The 19,099-nt window shown below is 40.5% G+C and overlaps 7 protein-coding genes across 7 annotated transcripts; all 7 read left to right on the top strand.

Annotated features, from left to right (window-relative positions):
• Positions 1-743: 743 nt before the first annotated feature.
• Positions 744-1,538, top strand: TM35_000161090 (uncharacterized protein; the record flags this gene model as incomplete). The annotated part of the gene is made up of 1 exon (XM_029025981.1): positions 744-1,538. One exon carries the CDS (start codon positions 744-746, stop codon positions 1,536-1,538), a length of 795 nt encoding a protein of 264 aa, XP_028882537.1.
• Positions 1,539-1,860: 322 nt separating this feature from the next.
• Positions 1,861-2,160, top strand: TM35_000161080 (uncharacterized protein; the record flags this gene model as incomplete). Its single annotated transcript, XM_029025980.1, has 1 exon — positions 1,861-2,160. The coding sequence occupies one exon, from the start codon at positions 1,861-1,863 to the stop codon at positions 2,158-2,160; it is 300 nt and encodes a 99-aa protein (XP_028882536.1).
• A 265-nt stretch (positions 2,161-2,425) lies between these two features.
• Positions 2,426-3,046, top strand: TM35_000161070 (uncharacterized protein; the record flags this gene model as incomplete). Its single annotated transcript, XM_029025979.1, has 1 exon — positions 2,426-3,046. The coding sequence occupies one exon, from the start codon at positions 2,426-2,428 to the stop codon at positions 3,044-3,046; it is 621 nt and encodes a 206-aa protein (XP_028882535.1).
• Positions 3,047-3,344: 298 nt separating this feature from the next.
• Positions 3,345-4,730, top strand: TM35_000161060 (uncharacterized protein; the record flags this gene model as incomplete). The annotated part of the gene is made up of 1 exon (XM_029025978.1): positions 3,345-4,730. One exon carries the CDS (start codon positions 3,345-3,347, stop codon positions 4,728-4,730), a length of 1,386 nt encoding a protein of 461 aa, XP_028882534.1.
• A 309-nt stretch (positions 4,731-5,039) lies between these two features.
• TM35_000161050 (tRNA pseudouridine13 synthase) lies at positions 5,040-6,863 on the top strand (the record flags this gene model as incomplete). The annotated part of the gene is made up of 1 exon (XM_029025977.1): positions 5,040-6,863. The coding sequence occupies one exon, from the start codon at positions 5,040-5,042 to the stop codon at positions 6,861-6,863; it is 1,824 nt and encodes a 607-aa protein (XP_028882533.1).
• A 687-nt stretch (positions 6,864-7,550) lies between these two features.
• TM35_000161040 (uncharacterized protein) lies at positions 7,551-8,693 on the top strand (the record flags this gene model as incomplete). Its single annotated transcript, XM_029025976.1, has 1 exon — positions 7,551-8,693. The coding sequence occupies one exon, from the start codon at positions 7,551-7,553 to the stop codon at positions 8,691-8,693; it is 1,143 nt and encodes a 380-aa protein (XP_028882532.1).
• A 282-nt stretch (positions 8,694-8,975) lies between these two features.
• On the top strand, positions 8,976-11,144 carry TM35_000161030 (phosphoinositide-specific phospholipase C; the record flags this gene model as incomplete). The annotated part of the gene is made up of 1 exon (XM_029025975.1): positions 8,976-11,144. The coding sequence occupies one exon, from the start codon at positions 8,976-8,978 to the stop codon at positions 11,142-11,144; it is 2,169 nt and encodes a 722-aa protein (XP_028882531.1).
• Positions 11,145-19,099: the final 7,955 nt, after the last annotated feature.

The following is a 19,099-nucleotide window of genomic DNA, read 5'->3' as shown; positions in this document are numbered from 1 at the left end:
CTCTGAGATTGTGATATCACCATTCTTTGATGTTATTTCGTATTTGGGACTTCTCGTGCGAGAATGCGGTTTGCATTAAAAAAAAAAAAAAACAGTGCTATACAGGAGGGTCATTAGATATCCACCAAAAAAAAAAAAAAAACGCACATATAGTACCTTCACACGTTTTTTTATTTGCATACTCCCCTACCTAAAACGCATAAAACCAATAGCATTATATATAAAAAAAAAAGAGAATCAAAAGGTTGGACGCAGCAATGACTTGTTTTATTTTTGAGAGTACCATTTTTTTTTTTTTTGTGTGTGTGTGTTTGTGTAGGTCTTTGTGTCTGTGTGTTTTTTTTTTTTTAGTGGGATTCGCAGCACTTGTCAAGAGACGCAGAAAGGATGCTGGATATATGAAGTGTAATTCCTTCCTCATCATTTGGGTGGTGGTCCAGTATTTTCTTTACCAATAGGTCTTCAACTGAAGATGTGTGTCATACATGTGTATGTGTTCCAGGAATCTATTTTCCCTTTGTGGACTTGTCTATCGAAGAATAAAAAAATTTTTTTTCGTATGTCTGCTTATGATTGTTTCTATAACAGGAATAATACACCATGTGGCTTTGCATTTGTGTTAAATCATGCGGTCCATTGGATAGTGGCGTTATTTGCACTTTATATTCTATTGTTTTTTATTTTTGCTCTTTTTCTTTTTCTTCTGTGGTGTTAGTGGCTCTGTACCCCCTGTGTGTGGTGTGATGGGCGCGGAGGACGTGGCGGTGCCGAGGCGCAATCCCTTCCGCACGCCGTGGCGTACGAACCTCCCGTCCTTCCACGACTGTCTCGCGTCGCTCGGCCCACGCGGGGATCTCCGCGGACTCGGTGAGGCCCTCGCCGCCTCCAGCCCTCCCCCTCGCGGCCCGGGCCCAGACCTCTCCTTCCGCACCCTCGACGTCTCAGACCCCACCCCTCCGGGGTCACCACCGCCGCCGCTGGAACGCCCCCCGCCGAGCCGAGCCTCCTCCACAGAGGAAACGCCCACTAGAGGCGAGCCTACCACACCCACACCAAAGCAGCGACCTCCTCTCTGCCCAAATGTTTCGCCTATCGCACACAGTCCATCCGTTGGGGATGGACCCTTTTCTCTCCCCCGTACAGAACCACTGGAAGTACTGGGTGTGTCCCCTGCTGACAGGATATTTCCAACAATGCTAAAGGATGGCAGAGGTGTAGAGCGTGGGACTCAGGTGAATCACCCTGTCTTTTCTGAGCCTCACATAGTTCCACTTGAAGGGGTAGGGGGTACGTCTGTGTACGTTGAACCGCTTCAGCTAGAAGGGGAAGAAGAATATGTCGTTGAAGGTGAATTGTGTTCTGTTAGGCGGCGCGCAGAAGTCATTGTGCCACCACTCTGTGAACTTTCTGGCGGAAGTTGGCTCATAGAACCAACGTATCGCTGGGGTGATTTTGCTTATCACCACCCAGTCCTATATAGAATTCCTGCAAATTCAACTGGAGATGATGGTTTGTTTCGAGGATTTTCTCTTTATTAGTATTGATATTCTCTTTCTTGTGAAGATGAACTCCACTCCTCGTGTAGGGAGTATTTCCGCAAAGGTAAAGTGAATATTCCACGGCAGATATAAAGGTAGATCTGATACGTAGTGTAGAGGGTAATAATTCAGGTTCAATGTGAAGAGGATTTGGGCTAGTAAAGTAAGAATTGTTCGTGTGATACTTTTTTATTTTTTCACTTTCTTTTCCTTTTTTTTTTCTTTTTTTCTTTGTGGGGGGTACAGGTATTTTTGAGCTGTGTGTGTATGTCTGTGTGTGGGAGGGTATGGTAGCACAGGTCACATTGGTGGTTTGAGTATTATGAAGACACATAAGAATGATGAGATTGTCGACAGCATGGGTACAATATTCCAGGAGATGTGCAGAAGGCTTGATGGAGCTGAAGCGTCCTCACAGCATTTACAGAAAGTAACGCATGAGTGGATCTCCTTTACGCAGACCTTGCAGGAAGAGGAGGACGCAGTTGCGGCTCTCTCCCATTCACTCTCCTCTTTTTTTTTGCCCCTTGTAGAAGAAGTAGTAGTGCTCTTGCATGAACTAGAAACTGTCTTGGACGGTAAGAAGTGTTGTGATGAGAAAGCCCCGTTGACACCCAGTTGAGTAATATATATATATATATTATATTGACTTCTTTTTTGTCTGGTTTTGCTGATGATCTATTTTTCTTTGTTTGCTATTATTTGCAAAAACTGTTCATGATTTCTCTCTTCACCATACAGAATATTCTCTTTTAGGGTGCTTTAATTTTAAGATAATCACGTGCCCTACATCCCCTCTTTTCGTGTTACTTTCTTATCTTATCTTTTTTTCCCCACTTGATCTCAATAGGATCCCTATATTTGTGTTTTATTTTTATTTAGTTACAATGCGTAGTGGTTGTTCAAGCGTGTCGTCGAGGCGATCGTTGAGTGCGCCATGTGCGACAATCCGTCACGTTTGCTCCCTCACATTTTCACTTTCTGATGAGAGTGGTTATAATAGTAGTAATGTTGCCACCGCCGGTGAGTCGCTGCTGCTATCGGCAGAGATGGTGGAGGCTGCTGCGGCCCTCGCGAATCCCCGCCTTCATGCGGTTACAAGGGCCGCAGCGCTCTTTCCGAATTTTTCCTCAGGGGACACGTGTATGACCCATAACGAAGAAGAAGAAGAATTCAGCGCCCAGCAGCATCTGGCTAATTCACAAGATTGTAGGAGACGAGACGACACAAGCGAGCCGGTTCTTTTTGATCGGCTTAACGCAGCCAGTTCGCAAATTAATCTTCTAAACAGAGTGAATGGACACACGGTAAAGTATTGTGCTGAGCTCGAAGAAACAAACAAATCTCTTAGTTACGCGTTGAAGCAGGCTCTTGATGAAAACAAGGCCCTAAATGAACGGCTCAATAGTAAAAACAGAGAGCTTGATGGGGCGAAGAAGTTGGTGGCAGAGCTCAAGAAGCAGTTGGCTGCTTGCCAACAGGGAACAAGTGGTTCTCATAATTCCTGAGAGCAGCAGAAGTAACACCATCATCCTCATCAACAAGAAAAAAAAAACGAAAAGAAAAAAAAACAAGACCTTTTTCGAATGCTATGCACTATGCATATACTCTTTTTCCTCATTTTTTTTTTTTTTCTCTCTCTCTCTCTCTCTGGGGACCCGTTGGTAATGGGTTGTTTTTACCTTTTTTTTTGGATGTCTTTTTTTTTGTTGTTGTTACTTCTCTCTTTTTGCTTTCTATTCATAACACTTATTTTTAATTTGGAGTTAACTACATTGCCCACGACTATATTTGGAAGGGTGACATATGGCAATGAGACGCGTAGCTTTCTCTGCAGCGTTATCGTTAAGAGGAAGCAAACGTCACATCATCTTCAGCCCCCGCTATGACTGGCGAACTTCAGGTGTTCATGATATTGCACCAAGGGATGAGGGTGACTTTGTGTACGAAGGGGCACAACAGACGCTCCCTGGTGCTCACCCTCTCCCATTATATGACCCACACAACACCGTAACACGACCCTTGGTGTCACCGTACTTACCATCACCTCAAAGGTCTCATCCCTATTTTACAGAACCTCTTCCGGAGTTACCACACTTTGACACTACGAAACCTGTTGTTTATACATACGGTACTATGAAGGAACGTATCATCGTTCCAGTATATAATTTAAATAATGAAATAATATATACCCGTGAACTAGATCCTTTTATTTTTGGCATGTACCCAGAGACAGAAGAACTTAGCAAAAATATTACATATTGGATGGTACGATGCCAAAATTTTGCTAGTAAATGGGACTATGAAACTCGTGAGATATGGCGAAAAGCCAAAAAAAACTGGCCTAATACTGGTATGGGAATGCCACGCGCTAGCAATCGAAAGAATCACCAATACCCGTGGGGAGGTCGTACGAAACCGTCTAAACCGTGGAATATGCTAATGCCTACGATGGATGTCAAAACATGGAGCAGAAGTAATCGCATGATGTTAACTCTTAAACTACTTCAGGGACGACTGCAAGTTGTTGATAGACTCACTCTTGCGGAACCAACACAGGAGTGCTATTTAAATCTCTGTAGAAATATGTCCTGGGATGTGCGACATATGGGTGGTGGTGTTCTCTTCATGGATGGTGGTTCGCGCCTTACACCAAGCTCTGAGTTTGATCGGTCTTTCTTTTTTGGTAGTTTTTTTAATGGTAGGAATAAAATAGTTCGCCCCACTGTATTATGTGATGAACAATATGACTACAATAAAACTGCTTCGAAACAACGAATGAAGGGGCCCAAGGGTCCCAAGAATCCTATACCAATAAATCGTTTTAATGTTTATGATGCGATGAAACATGAAAGACTAGTTATAACAGAAGGTGCACTTATGCAACTAGAAGAGGAACTGTATGAGCATAAGCTACAGGTGCTTCCTCCCCATATTCGTAATCAATTGCCTGTGCGCAATTATCTTGATAGCGAAGTTTTGGGCGACTGTGTTCCCCCGTTACAGACAATTCAAATGGAAACTGCCGCACGTACAGAAGAAATCGAGAGTAGTATGTATCAAACATTCCTTGATAATCCATATCACCCTTGGAAAGATGAAGTGAACGCTTCTTACGCTGTTGATGCGGCAGATGGGACGGTTCAACAGTTTACCAATGGGAAGAAGACGTCATGGTCAATGCTACATTGAAATTATTATTATTATTATTATTATTATTATTATTATTATTATTGTTGTTGTTATTGTTATCATTATTACTATTATTATTAGTGTTCCTGTTGTTTTCTTTCTCTCATATTTAGCCTTTATCCTTACAAATGCTGCTTTCAGTATATACATTTGCATGCTTCTTTTCTTGCTATGCCCTGATTTTTTTTTTCTTTTTGTTTTCTTTCTGAATATGCATTGTTTTTTTTTTTTTTTTTTTATCTTCTCTCACTGCTCTTATATCTGACTTCTACCTCCTTTCGTGTTCCCGTGGCATAAAACACGAAAGTAATGAAACTTGCGTCAAAGGGTCCTATTATTCGCTGGTCACTGAGAAATCCAGCAACGGGCGTTACTGTCTCTCAGAATGAATGGCGTTCTGGTCGTAACCTTAACGATGAAGAAAAAAGCTCTGGTCTTTTATTGCGTCTCTGTGATACTTGTGGCTCCTCGTCAAGGGAAATCCTTCCTGTGGCCGTCGTAAAGGCGCAATCGAGTGACTTTCAAGTAAACGAAATTGACGAAAATGGAAACGTCGCCATTATGGAAAAGGCTCCTAAGGGAAAGTGGCGCAAAATATCGCGACAAAAAACACTTCTTGTTGAGGATAACGCCAATACACCATTTAGTGATCCGGCAAAGACGTTTAGTCCACGTGTGCTAAGCCATGGAGAATATGCAAGAGTTTTGGGAAAGCTACCGCGGGATCTTCCTGTTCTAAGGTTTGTACTTTATCGTGATTCTTATTCACTACGTAGTGTGGAAAATCGTCTTGGTTACACATTATCCCTTGATGAGGGTTGTACAGTTCTACATGATAATCCGGGAGGATCTTTTGGCTGTATTACACAGTATGGTGCTTGTATTGGTATGACAAAAGAGCTTCTTCCACATGCATCACGTCACTACAATCTGCATTCACTTATTTTTGATCCCAAAGAGTACCAAGCAAACGAAAGTCTTGGTCGTTTTCTTCGTGGACCACGTGGACATTTCTATCGTCTTCTTTTGCGTTGTGTAGAGGGCGAAACAGATGTCATAAAGGATAGATTGAAGATAATGAATGAACGAGGATTTATTAATTATTTTGGAATTGAAACATTTGGTGTAGGTGCCAACAGATCTTTTGAAATTGCCTCTTTTGCGGCGAAGGAAGATTTTCGACATGCATTAGGGTGTCTGCTTCAAAGTGTTGCTGAATATGATGGTGCACATTATGGTTATTTCCTCCAGTACCTTAATGCGGATCCCAATACGGTAGCAGGAATTTCCAAACTTTGGGCTGATGCAGCGAAACACATGCGCTCACAAAAGTGGTTGGTAAATCTTCTGGCAGGATTGGCAAAGTATCATAAAGTTATGGGTAATGATGAACAGTTACGTGATCTATGGGAGGCTGTTCCGCTTAAAGAGCGTATTTATAGTAGCGCTGCTGAGTTTGTATGGAATGCTATGGTATCACAAAGGCTACTCTCCAATGGTTTGAAAGTTGTTGAGGGAGATGTGGTACGGTATCATGCGTTCAAAGATCTTTCTACCATCTGTGAGTCTCAGTATAATTACAAGCTTGTTACAGCTGAGGAGGCACAACGAGGTATGTACCAAATCACAGATGTTGTTCTTCCTGTTCCATATGATGTTAATTCTCTTAATTTGGCTTTGTTCCCTCAATTAAGCCCTCTGGACAGGCAACTTTATCAAGAGTTTGCGGCTAAACATGGAGTCTCCTTTCTTTTTGAGAAATCATACTCCTCTTCTTCTTTTCAAGATAAGCTTTACCGACCACTTATAGTAAAACCCGTTGGTCTACAGGTTGCCGTAATTGATGACCCGAATTCTTTCACATGTTTGAAATCAGATCTTTCAGTAATGCAGGAACGAAAACCCATCCAGGTAGGTGATATGGATTACCCGTCAAGGGTACGTGAACCGTGTGTGTATAATGTCTCCGAACGTTTTGTGGAGAAAATGGAAGCTATTAAAAAGGTTCATGGTGGGAAGAGTTCTGTCGCTATTTGTTGTCGTCTCCCAAATGGATCTTCACCGTTTGTTATGTTGAGGGAGATATTTTCTCTGCGTTATGCTTCGTTTCAAGATCTTTATGGCGTTTTGTAAGGTCGAGTATGAGGATACGTCTATACATATATTTATTTATTTGTTTTATATATATATATATATATATTTCCTTCTTTTAAAACTCTTTTCTTTCACTATATTTCTCTGTCTCTTTTACATATGTCAAATTTTTTTCTTTCCTTTTTTTTTTCTTTAATATTCGCTTCTTCTGAAACTGTATAGAAGAAATTATGTCAGCGCAACGCGAGGGGGCTTCTGCCTCTGCATTTAAAGTCACACTATCAAACTTAGGCGTCGATCTGGAGACGGTTGGAGGGGTTACTTATCCTCATCACATATTTGGTCATAAGATGGTATTAAAACCTGCAGGGAGGTCGGAAATCCTTCTACCTGGGGCTTATGGTGAGGTTTACGTTGAACCAGGCAAGGAGTACTCCGTGCAATCTCTTTCTTTGCCTTGATAAGGAATGAATAGAAAAAGAAGCAATGAGAAATTGTATCTGTGTTTTATTTATCTGTGTATTCCATGAAAAAATGATTGTTGCTATACAGAAGGAAAAGTTTTTTTTTTTTTGTTTGTTTGATTGTTTCTACATATAACTCTCAAATGGGCTGATTGATCTCTGTTTTTTTTTTTTTTTTTCGCATGCGTCTGGGGCTTATGAATATGGTATATTACTTTCCTACTCCTTTCTTTTCATCGCTATTTGGTGTTGAAGGGTAGTTATGCGTCTAACACGGGCGACTCATGACTACACAAATAAGGGTCGTTATTATCTCCCTATTTTTAAGGGTGATATTATCCTTATTCTCGATGAACACCCTAGTGGTTGGTGGACAGGAGAGAATGTAATGGGAGTTAAAGGTGTTGTCCCATCTACGTACTTGCAAGAATATGCCATTAACTCACCACCTGAAGAGTTATTTCGTGAATTTTCCCTCATGAAAATAGCACGGAATTTTTCAGTTGATCTCACATGTCATGCACCGACTCCCTTGGGAGTTGATGAGACATTTTCACCAAGTGAGGTACATTATGATGTGCAAAATATCGAAAATCTTGAGAATAGTATCGAAAATTTTATTCTCCATCGTGAAACAGCCCGGGAAAGGCTGAAAAAGTGTTTAGAAGATTTGGTGAGAGAGTCTAATGATTGTTCACTTAAAGATGATACTTTACATGACAATGATGTGATCATGTTAAAGGTGAATGTTTCCAGAGGTCAGATCAACGTTCTAGATGCACATAGAGAGCAAAGGCAAGAAAACTTGCGTTCCCTAAAGGATAAAATAAAAGAGATGAAATGCCATATTTCTACCAAACTACTTCAGCTAATTGATGAAGTTCTTATAAAAGGGAAATCCTCTAATATTAAAGTTATACTTTTATTGGATATTTTACATGAACAATTGCGGAAATATCATGAAAAAGTTCAAATAGCTGAAAGGGATCTCTCTATTTTGAGTGAAAATTTCCAGAAGGCTGATTGTTCTTGTCGTGAATGGAAAAAAACCCTTTCAGATAGGATCACCCTTCGTGATGCGAAGATACGTTCCTTTCTGAAGTTCTGGTCGGAACAAGCGGAGGCATCAAAAATGGCTTACATACAGGACAAGGCACGTAGTCACCACCAGGAGTCTCTGAGGCGAGAAGAAGAACAACAATTAAAGAATTTGATAGAAGAACGTCGTGAAAAATATATTAGAGCCGAAGATGAGTTACAGTACTGGCGTGATAAGGCTAATGTTATTACAGATACGCTGAAGCAGAAGTCGATATTGGAGCAGCTAACTGAGGCTATCCAAGAGATATCAAGGGAAGAAGAAAAATTGAGGAGAAAAATACCATCTTCAATTGGTGGAAGGTAATTTACCTTAAACCTATCACTTGCTTGGGAATGATAAAAAAAAAAAAAAAAAAAAAAAAAAAAAACATGTTTTTTGTTTCTTTATGTGTATTGGTGTAAGAATTGGTCTTTTTATTGTGAGGAACACATATTTGATTATATTTCCTTTTTGCTCTTTGATATTTAAGATATATTTTTTTTTTTTTTAAAAAAGTAAAATAATTATACAGAAAAAAAAATATATTGCAACTGCAAGAGATCCATAATGGGGTCCTGTGTCAGTAAGAAGAGCGTTAGTGATAGGATGCCCCTCTATATTCCAAGTGCCACACGACTTATTGATGACTATTTTGCGGAGAACGAGGTAACACCAAGAGATGCGGTGACTTTCTTTTCCTCTATGTGGGGGGCTGCTCTCGATCTCTTGGTGTGTTCTCGTGAAGAAGCTAATGAATTTCTTCGTAGATCATGTTCTTCTAATCCCAAAACGGCAGCTGCACTTGATACTTATCTTGCTGCAACCAGTGGTCATCACATTGCATGGGATTTAAATCGTGCTAAATTTATGATGATTTGGATGAAGTATGATGTTGATAATAGTGGCGACATCAGCCTTTCTGAATTAAGAAAGCTTGTAAAGGGACTGAATTTTCCTGATGATCTCTCCAAAAAAATGATGGCTACCGTAGAAGCAAGTGGTGGAAGTGTGAAATATGCCCCATTAGAAAAGATATACTTTGAACTTACACGACTTAATGAATTGGAGTATGTATTTAGAGGTATAACAGGTCCTGGTCGTGATAACATGACAAAAGAAGAGTTCTTGGCATTCCTTCGAGACTCTCAAGGGGAAAATATGGAGGCAGATCATGATGATATGATGTTACAAGCTGTAGGTTGTATTGACTCCAGTGGAATTGACTTGAATAATTTCCTTTTCTTTTTGGCAAACAGTCGTTTTAACAGTATTGTTGATCCTGAAAAGGTATTTAAAGTTTACCATGATATGAATCAACCTATTTGTAATTACTTTATCAATTCTTCTCATAATACCTACTTGACAGGAGATCAATTAACCAGTAAATCGTCAACAAGAATGTATAAAAAAGCTCTTCTTGATGGATGTCGTTGTGTTGAGTTGGATTGTTGGAATGGTTTTGGGGGAGAACCAGTGGTGTATCATGGATATACGAGGACATCGAAAGTTTCGTTTCGTTCATGTATAGAAGTAATCAAAGAGTATGCTTTTCAGGTTTCAGAATATCCAGTAATTTTATCATTAGAGGTGCATACAAGTTTGTCACAGCAGGATCGTATGGCTGATATTATGTGTGATATCTTTGGAGACATGTTGTTTAAAAGTCCCTGGGGCGCCGGAGAGAAACCAACCTTTGTCTTTTCACCAGAGCAACTTAAGAAAAAAATCCTCGTTAAAAGCAAACGCGGTGTACACACAGTTAACGGAATCGGAATGGAAGTTGAAGAGGATGAAGACGAGGAGGAGGATGAGGACGATTACGTGGAAGAGACAGTAGAAGAGAACATGGAGGAAATTGAATACGAAGAGTTGCCAGTGGAAGACACATTTATGCGAAGACGTACCGTTGATTCACGGAAAGAATACGAGAGAATGAAAGAGGAGAAAAAGAAAGACAAGGGAAAGCATAAAAAAGTATCTGAAAAGCTTTCCGCAGTCATTTCAATTGAAACAGCCGGATACAAAGGTACAAAGGATCTCAAATATCTTGAGAATCGACAACCATATCACTGTTCCTCCTTTGTAGAAAGCAAAGCCAAAAAAATTGCATCATCTAACTCTGCAGCATTTGCAGTAATTAACAGTTGCTGTCTAAGCAGAATATACCCAGCTGGTTCTAGAATTCAAAGTAGTAACTATCACCCTCAGGTTTTCTGGAACTGTGGCTGTCAAATTGTGGCATTGAATTGGCAATCATGTAAAACATACTCATGGAGGTTTAACAGGGGTTTCTTTTATGATAATGGAATGTGCGGTTACCTTTTAAAACCCAGGCATTTGATTTCGAATACTAATTCAACTGAAACTTCTCAGGTACGAATGCTAAGTTTGGAAATTATATCTGCATTTTGCCTCCCCAAACCAAAACGATCATCCAAAGGTGAGATTATTGATCCACTTATTTTGTGCTTTATAGAGGGCCCTGGTAATGCTTCTACCAAGAGATATACCAAGGCAATTCGCAATAATGGATTTCACCCAGTGTGGCATGGTAAGGGAATGAACAATGAATTTTCTTGGGAAATACAAGATTGGGAGTTATCAACACTTGTTATACAAGTTTATGACGAAGATAAGACGCGTAATGATTTTCTCGGTGAGTGTACATTACCGTTGCGGGTTATAAAAAAGGGTATTCGGCGAGTACCTATTCATGACATTAAAGGAGAAACACTTTTTGGATCCTTTCTCATGTGCTCTATTAATTATGTATAAAATTTTATGATTAGAAGGAAAAAAAAAAGAGAAGATAATACTCAAGATACAAAGATTGTGCTTTTTTTGGCTTACTTCTTTCTTTGCTTACTTTATCCTTTCATTTAATACTTAATCCCATTACTGCAGGTAATGTTAATGAGAACAATGTGCATATTAAGAGAGTCTGAGGAGTGATTCACGGAATAATAATAATTTTCCATACTCATTATTTCTCCTTTCTTTCCTTTTTTTTTTTGCTGTTTAGTTTTCGCGTCAAACTCCGCTAAGCGAATCTCTCTTTTTTCCAATTGGTTAAAAACAAGAATGTGGACCCAGGCTCTGATTGCATCCGCTGCCTTCTTTGGTGCTGTAATGGCACAGAATGAGACCACCACGAAGGCGCCGGAAAAAAAGAAGGAATTTCCTCTTGTGTGGGTCTGTTTGGGTATCACCGTCGTGGGAATTGTCATTGCGCTTTACGTTGCCTACCGCCGCCCTGATGAGCTACGCCTTCCAGGTGCTACTGTCATGGTTTCCACTGAGTCTGAGGAAGCGAGTGGAAAGAAAGAGCAAGTCAAGAAAAGTGGCACACTCAATGATGACCTGGAGAACGTCTAGGCGTTTTCAACCCAAATAACTGAAAGGAAAAAAGTTTATGTCTTTTTTTTGTTTTGTTTTGTAATTTTTTTTTATTTACTTTTTCACTCATCTCTCGAAGCACAGAAAAAAAAAAAAAAAACGAGAAAATAAAGGAAAAATATAGGAAAAAAAATAAAGGGAGAACAATACTTCTTCCTCTACCTCTTCCCAGGCACGAGAGAATGTGAGATACTGTACTGTTGTATTTATATTATGCTAATTATGTTTGTGGTGAGGTTCTGCTTCGGCGTTCCTCACCATTTCCTTCCCACCTGGCTCCACTACGTCCCTCTAAGGACATGTATGTTGTACTGGTACTTTTTTTTTGTTATGTGTGTGTGTGGAGGGAAATTATATCATCTACTGCCTTTTTCTTTGCCTTTATAATTGATTTACAAATATGAGATTCGTCTGAATTTCATGGGAAAAAAAAATTTTTTTTTCTTCTTCCTCTATACAACTTTCTTTTTTAAGTAAAGTACTATGACTCTGACGAGCTATTGTTAACTATATGACCTTCTGTGTTAGACTTTTGGTAAACTTCTTTGCTTCTCTTGAGCTCCTTTGTTTTTTTTTTTTTTTTGTAGTATAGTTCTGTATAGATGATGTGCTCTGAGCCTGTTGGTTGGCTATTTGCCACTTCACGTCGTGCCAACGTCGTGAATTTGTGCTCGTAGATTGTGATGCATTTCGGTTTTGCATTGTTGCTTGTGATAACCACATGAGGTTGGTGGAGTAAAGAACGATTTATTTTTTAAATGGTGTTTATCTATCTTTGCCAACAGACTCAGCATACAATGAAACATGCAGTCTTACCAGGCACAGGGCTGTCGTTGTGGTTTATTGTTGTGTTTGTTCAACTGCCGGAGGTTTCCCATTACCGTTTTTATTTTCTTCGCTTTTTCTGTATTTGTTTTTCTGTTGCTATAGCTCCGAGCCAGTATTAGGACGTGTGTTTTATTGATCTTATATTGTAGTGCGGCCAACCCGAGCACTGTCAAGGGGAGAGTATCAATGAAGTCTTTTCCACGCCTTTGCCACCCTCCGAAAACAGAATAAAAGGCAACAAGATAACGTGGACCACGGTTACCAGATTGATATTTTTGTGTGTTTGGTGAATTTGGTGCTGTGTACCCATTTTTTTCTTTTTCCCATACATTTTTTTCTTTATCTTAGACTTGCGTTGAACCCTAACTTAAAACAAAAAAAAAACGACAAGAATGTGGGCCCAGGCTATGATTGCATCCGCTGCCTTCTTCGGTGCTGTAATGGCACAGGAAGAGAACCCTCCGAAGTCTGATGAAAAGGAATTTCCGCTTGCGTGGATCTGTTTCGGTATCACCGTCGTGGGAATTATCATTGCGCTTTACGTTGCCTACCGCCGCCCTGATGAGCTGCACCTTCCCACCACCACCGATATGGTGTCCGGCGGAGCTGAGGAGGAACACGGAGGCAACGAACCAGCCAAGAGAAGTGGCGCGCTCAATGATGATCTGGAAAACGTCTAGACAATGGAACACTATGTATATCCAAAGAAATGGAACAATGTTGTTTAATTTTTTTTTTAGGAAAACATTTTATTATTTATTTTTATTTCTGCACCCACCTCTCGTTGGACAAGGAAAGATAGAAAGGTAAATATTGGGATAAAGAAAGGCAAAAGCTAAAACGGAAGTCAATACATTTAAAACTCACTCTCCTTCCTTCTTGTTCACGGTAAAAGAGAGAGTGTGCGAGGCTGTACTGTTGTAGTCATACCAAGACAATGATGTTTGTGGTGAGGTTCTGCTTTGGCGTTCCTCATCATTTCCTTCCCACCTGGCACCACTACCTCCCTCTAAGGAGACATGTGTCTTGTACCGGGTACGTTTTGGTTTGTGTGTGTGTGTGTGTGTGTTTGCAGAAAACGGACATCATCAACAGCCTTTTTTTGTTTTAATTTTTCATAATGGAAATATGAGATTTGTCAGAAACTCAAGAATCACACATGGTAATGTGCTGTTCTTGGGTTCTGCAGGTATGTGACTCTGACGAGCTATTGTTAACTATATGACCTTCTGTGTTAGACTTTTGGTAAACTTCTTTGCTTCTCTTGAGCTCCTCTGTTTTTTTTTTTTTTGTAGTATAGTTCTGTATAGATGATGTGCTCTGAGCCTGTTGGTTGGCTATTTGCCACTTCACGTCGTGCTAATCTTGTGCATTTGCCTGCTGTGTTGTCATTCCGATGGGAGAGCACACCGCCGTGAAGTCAATAGTTGGAACTGGGGAATCACAATCAAACGTCAGCAGAACAAGAAATACATTGGACAGCCCAATGGGGTGTGGAACAATAATGATGATGATGAAATGGTGCAGTTATTTAAAGAAGAGATAATAGAAGTATAGTGAACTGGAGAATAACTTTCCATATGCACATACATATACATATTTTTTAATTCTGGTGCATTTACATGTAAGAGTATCTGATGCAACTGCAGTTGGCACTCTGCTTCCCTTCCCCTTCCACACATATATACACACACATTATCTCATTGGGATACTGAATTTCTCAGTTGTGTGTGTGACATTTTGTTTCATTCACCTGACAGATGTTCTGCATATGTACAGCCATAAATTCATTTCGTACACTATTACTCATCTGATTGGGGTTTGCAGGGACATTTTGTTTTGCCTTTCTGACGTCTGTGGTATTCTTGCAAATTGTGGTTCCAGGCTGGCTGGTAATCAGTGAGGGTTTGTTTAAATATTTTTTTGAGCCAGTTACTGTACTCTCTCGTTTGTTTTGTATCTCTGCTCTTTTTTTTCATTCATTGTGATTTGTTGTTGCAGAAGTGACTCTGCAATCAACAGAAAATCAAAAAATACAGTGAGAGAAAAATGAGTAGAAGTAAAAGAGAGAATGGAGTTTTGTTCAATTAACAAGAGATTGATATCACTGTTAAAGAACATACACATGATGAAGCCATGCCTAGAGAGGACCCAGGGTAATGAATGTTGATCAACTACCAGCAATGCAAACAACACTGTAGGGTGTGTGTCGACCAGGGTGAATATTTTACGTCACAGTCAAGAGAGAGTGTTACCGAGTGGGACCATATTCTCACAGTGGTAGTTAAACTGATCGACTTATTCCATTATTATTTTGAAAGCACAAACATTGTGGATTTCAATGAAAATAATGAGGTGGGTCTCTCTCTCTGTGTTGAAGGACTCGGTGTGGAATTGAAAAGATCAATCCCACCGCAGCTATTGACATGGAAGACTGTGGGAAAGAGTTCTGCATAGAAAAAAAAAATATGATAAATCTTATTCTTGACTACTGGACCTCATCACGCTCATCTCTGAGGAAAGGGTGGGTGGGGAATGTTTTGTATTTATGCAAACAAGTAGAGGTGATATTTGTGTGGCGAATTGCTTGGGAATGGCCCGGAGAAATCTTTTGGTGATCGTGTAGGGGCCATTTGGGAATCCACGCAATGTGCACGGATTGAGACCCCTTGAATCAAGAGGTCCTTTTCCATTTCATAATGCCTCTTCTGCCAACCGGTGAGTCGTAGTGGTAAAGAAGATCACCCAATGTTTGCGTGATTCCCTTTTGGGATGGCTGTGTTTGCTTGAAAGAAACTTTCGCTCCAGAAAGAAGAAGTATTTCCATGATTTTAGCGAAGAAGAATGGCGCACCCCCAAAGCCTGTTGAGGGTTTTGCGTTTTTTTCCTTTCCCATTTCTTTACAAATAGATGGGCAAGAATCCAGATATACAACTATTGCTCTCTTTTTCCTCTTCGTGGGACTAGAGAGTAATGCCCTAGCCTATCTGGCGTTGTGTCCACTCTACTGTGTGTGTGGGCATATTCTTTTCCACATTGTAATAGAGGCAACAACGATGCCGCTGCTCTACGATGGTGTAACTCCTTTGGTGTAGTTTGTATTTTTCACTTGGGTTGTGTTTTCTTGCACGCAGGGTGTGATGCAAAAATAAAATAAAGTTTATGTTGCTCTTTTTGTGAATAGTCAGTGTTGTTGTTCTTTTTCACATTATTGCGGACTGATGGTGATGATGATGAGAGGAGTAGCGCTGAGGCAACGCAGAGACGAAAGTGTGTGTTGTCTGTTGCACTGTCGCCTCTCTTGCAGTGGTTTTCTCTAGTGCCTGAAGGGGAAAGGAGGGGAGATGGTAGACCTCACCAGGAGACCCTTTGTTAGTGTTAAGATTTTTGTGCATGATGGAAAGGGAATGGGATTGTTTCTTTGTTGCTGCTTTTAACACAGAACAGAAAAGAAAGCAGTGTCAAAGAAAATGAACTGGACAACCAGTTGCAATGTTGTGGATGAAATCAAAACAATAAAAGAATGAAACTGTGATTGTGGGATGCACCGCAGTGTTGTTCCTCAGTGGAGAGTGGTGTTGCACGCACTCTGTGTCCACCCAAACATGAACATGTACTTGATATCTGCGTTGTGGTGAATAAAGGAGTCTTCTTCACTGCTGATTGAGTATTGATACTGGAGTGGACACAACTCATTGTGCATGAGGATGACCCTTATCTTGCAGGATAACAGAGTGTGGGGAGTAAATCACTGTGCAATGACACTGAATGGAAACCCATGCTGTATATTCTGGGTTAAATACAGTGTACATACAAATTACTTTCTCTTGGTAACATGAGTCTTGTATTCTTGTATATTGTGTTTGTGTCACTCAGTGCAAATTGTTTCCTGTGGAGTTTTACAGACATTTCATCCATTTTCTCTATTTTTTCTTTTTGTTTTTTTTGATAGTATTGCAGAAGTGTGTGAGTAATAAAAAAAATGAAAATGTTAGCAATTCAAGGAGGAAGATTGATAAAAAAAATGAATCTCCATTCGACGAACAGCATCATTTCTTCCTTCTTTCTTCGGCATCACTTTCCCATTCGATCGTTCCACAATAACAAAATCAGCTTATTCAATAAACCTCCAGCGGGACCTGCAAGAGTGGAAGTTGTACCTCAACCCAAGTGGACATTGAACAGCAGAGTCAGGGAAATACTGGTGGAGACACCTAAACTAAATGATTTCCTCCGCAATAATGTGGGTGGCAGGGGTGTTGTTGATTCCAATGAGAATGTTACCATGGAGGCATTTGTCATACAACCAGATATGTATATCCAGGACGAAGAACTAAGGGATCATATTACTGCATTGCCCGCCTACGAGAGAATAAAGGAAGATATGAAGTTAAATAATACTCTGAACGAGGTTGCAAACAATCTTGAAAAAGCAGGAGTTTACTATCTCCAGCAATGGGACAAATTCAAGTACAAAAAAAGGATTCCTTTTATGGCAAGGGGAAAGCTGGATGGAGCTCTTAATATTGCAAGGGAGAAGGGGTTTGTTTCTCAGGATGCTACATCTGTGGTAATGGAAGGTGCATATGAATCTGTGTATAATGCGACATGGCACTATGTGGAGGGTGTTGGTGGTGAGGGATTCGGTATGCAAGTGAAAGAGGGCCATCCACCGCAACTGTGGACAGATGATGAGGTGATGAAGGGTTCTGTAGAGGACGATATTGATAATGAGAAACCCGAGGATGGACGTCTGGAGTTGATGGTGCTCACCTCTGAGAAAGGATGGTCATACACAGGGTTCAGTATGAATAAGAGCTGTGATATTTATGTTAACAAGGAGGTGATGCGTGTATGGTATAAAATTCTAAAGAATCTGGATGAGTGTTTTGGCAAACGTGTGGATGCTAATAAGAAATTCACTCCATATGTGTTAATTGGAACGCCTGGAATTGGCAAGTCCTTTGCAGCTGGTTCATTCCTCCTCTATCAACTGTTGCATTACAATGCAGAACGAATCCCAGTGGTTGCGTACTTCATTAGGGGTGGGGCCTATCTGTTTGAAAAGAACAGTGATGGTGGAAAGGTGGCTCGGTACAAAAAAGAAGAAATGGCAGTAAGTGTTGTAGAGGATTTCTTTAAACATGGTGAAGAAAATAAAGAAAAAAGAGGATACATAATCTATGATGTGGATCAAGAAAGCAAAGGACCACCGACCCGACTGCCTCCTTCAGGATGGGGCATGATTGTGATAACATCCCCAAATGAGAACCACTATGAAGGATGGAAGAATCATAAAGGGGCAGAGTGGATCGTTGTTGAATGCCCATTTTTGATTGATATTAAGGCCATGTGTACATGGGAAAAGCGCAGCAAATCTGATGATCTTGAGTACTACTGGGAAAAAATAAAGAAACGTGTGAATGATATTGGACCGCTTCCCCGTTACATTTTCGATGGTGATGCATATGATGATCGGTGCAATGAAGTGGAGTCTGCGTTGTGTGGGATTTCAGAATCCAATGTTTCGGAGTATGAAAAAATCATGAAACTTAAGGGCGAATGGAATGATCAGAGTCCTTCCCATATATTACTAAAAATATGCCGTCAAATCGACGATGATGATTGCGATAATATGAAGATTAGGACGATTACTGATGAGTTATTGGATGCCATAATAACTCACGTGGGCAGGTTTTATCAGACTCCAGATCCGACTTCACTTCCCCTCCTCAGAGGCGCGTCCAATCTTGGATTATTTGAAGAGTTGGGTGCTATGGCATTGTTAAATGGTGACTTTGTGGCTGCGCTTGGTGCGCGTATGAAAATAATTCAACCCCCTGGAGGACGAGAGGGGCAGCCGAGTGTTCTGCAAGGGAGATGGTCGGCCCCGTATGCCCATACTGGGTATCTCTTCTTTCCTATCGATAATAAAGAAGGCAAGAGAGAGGCAGAGTTCAATAAGCTATACTTTAATATGCACGATTTTCCTCTGGTGAAGGGTTTCTACCTTGTGCTTCCCCCAAGGGGAAGGGCCAGACTGATCGGGATACGAAGGGTAACTCCAGAAAGTCGTGAAATTACAGCTACTGTAGTGGCTGACTTCAAGAAACAGCTTGAGAGCTCATTTTCTGGTTGGGCCGGTATTGCTGATATGGTGACGTGGGAAATCATTTTCTTTCACCCTCAAGGGGGCAGGCAAGATAGAAAATGGCAAGGATGCACTTTGAGCGAATCGGGAAAGTATAGCCATGAGCAACAGAACGATATTATCAAATTCTGGGATGAAAAGGTAAATCAGTATCAGGTGAATCTGTCTTTGGGAATGGCAGTACGCCTCGTGGAGGCTTTGGAGGGGGTGCGTAAAGAAGAAAAACTATCTAAAATCGAAGACTTGATACAAATAAGAAGGCAGGAAGTGCATCAAGAAGTCAATTTCAACTGAAATATGTTTTAATTTCAGAAATATTAGTGAAATAAAGTATTCCTTTGACATGTTGTGTTTT

Source organism: Trypanosoma theileri (assembly GCF_002087225.1).
Source record: "Trypanosoma theileri isolate Edinburgh chromosome Unknown TM35_Tth_16_V1, whole genome shotgun sequence".
In the NCBI taxonomy this organism is placed as follows: Eukaryota; Euglenozoa; class Kinetoplastea; order Trypanosomatida; family Trypanosomatidae; genus Trypanosoma; species Trypanosoma theileri.
This window is presented reverse-complemented; position numbering and strand designations above follow the sequence as displayed.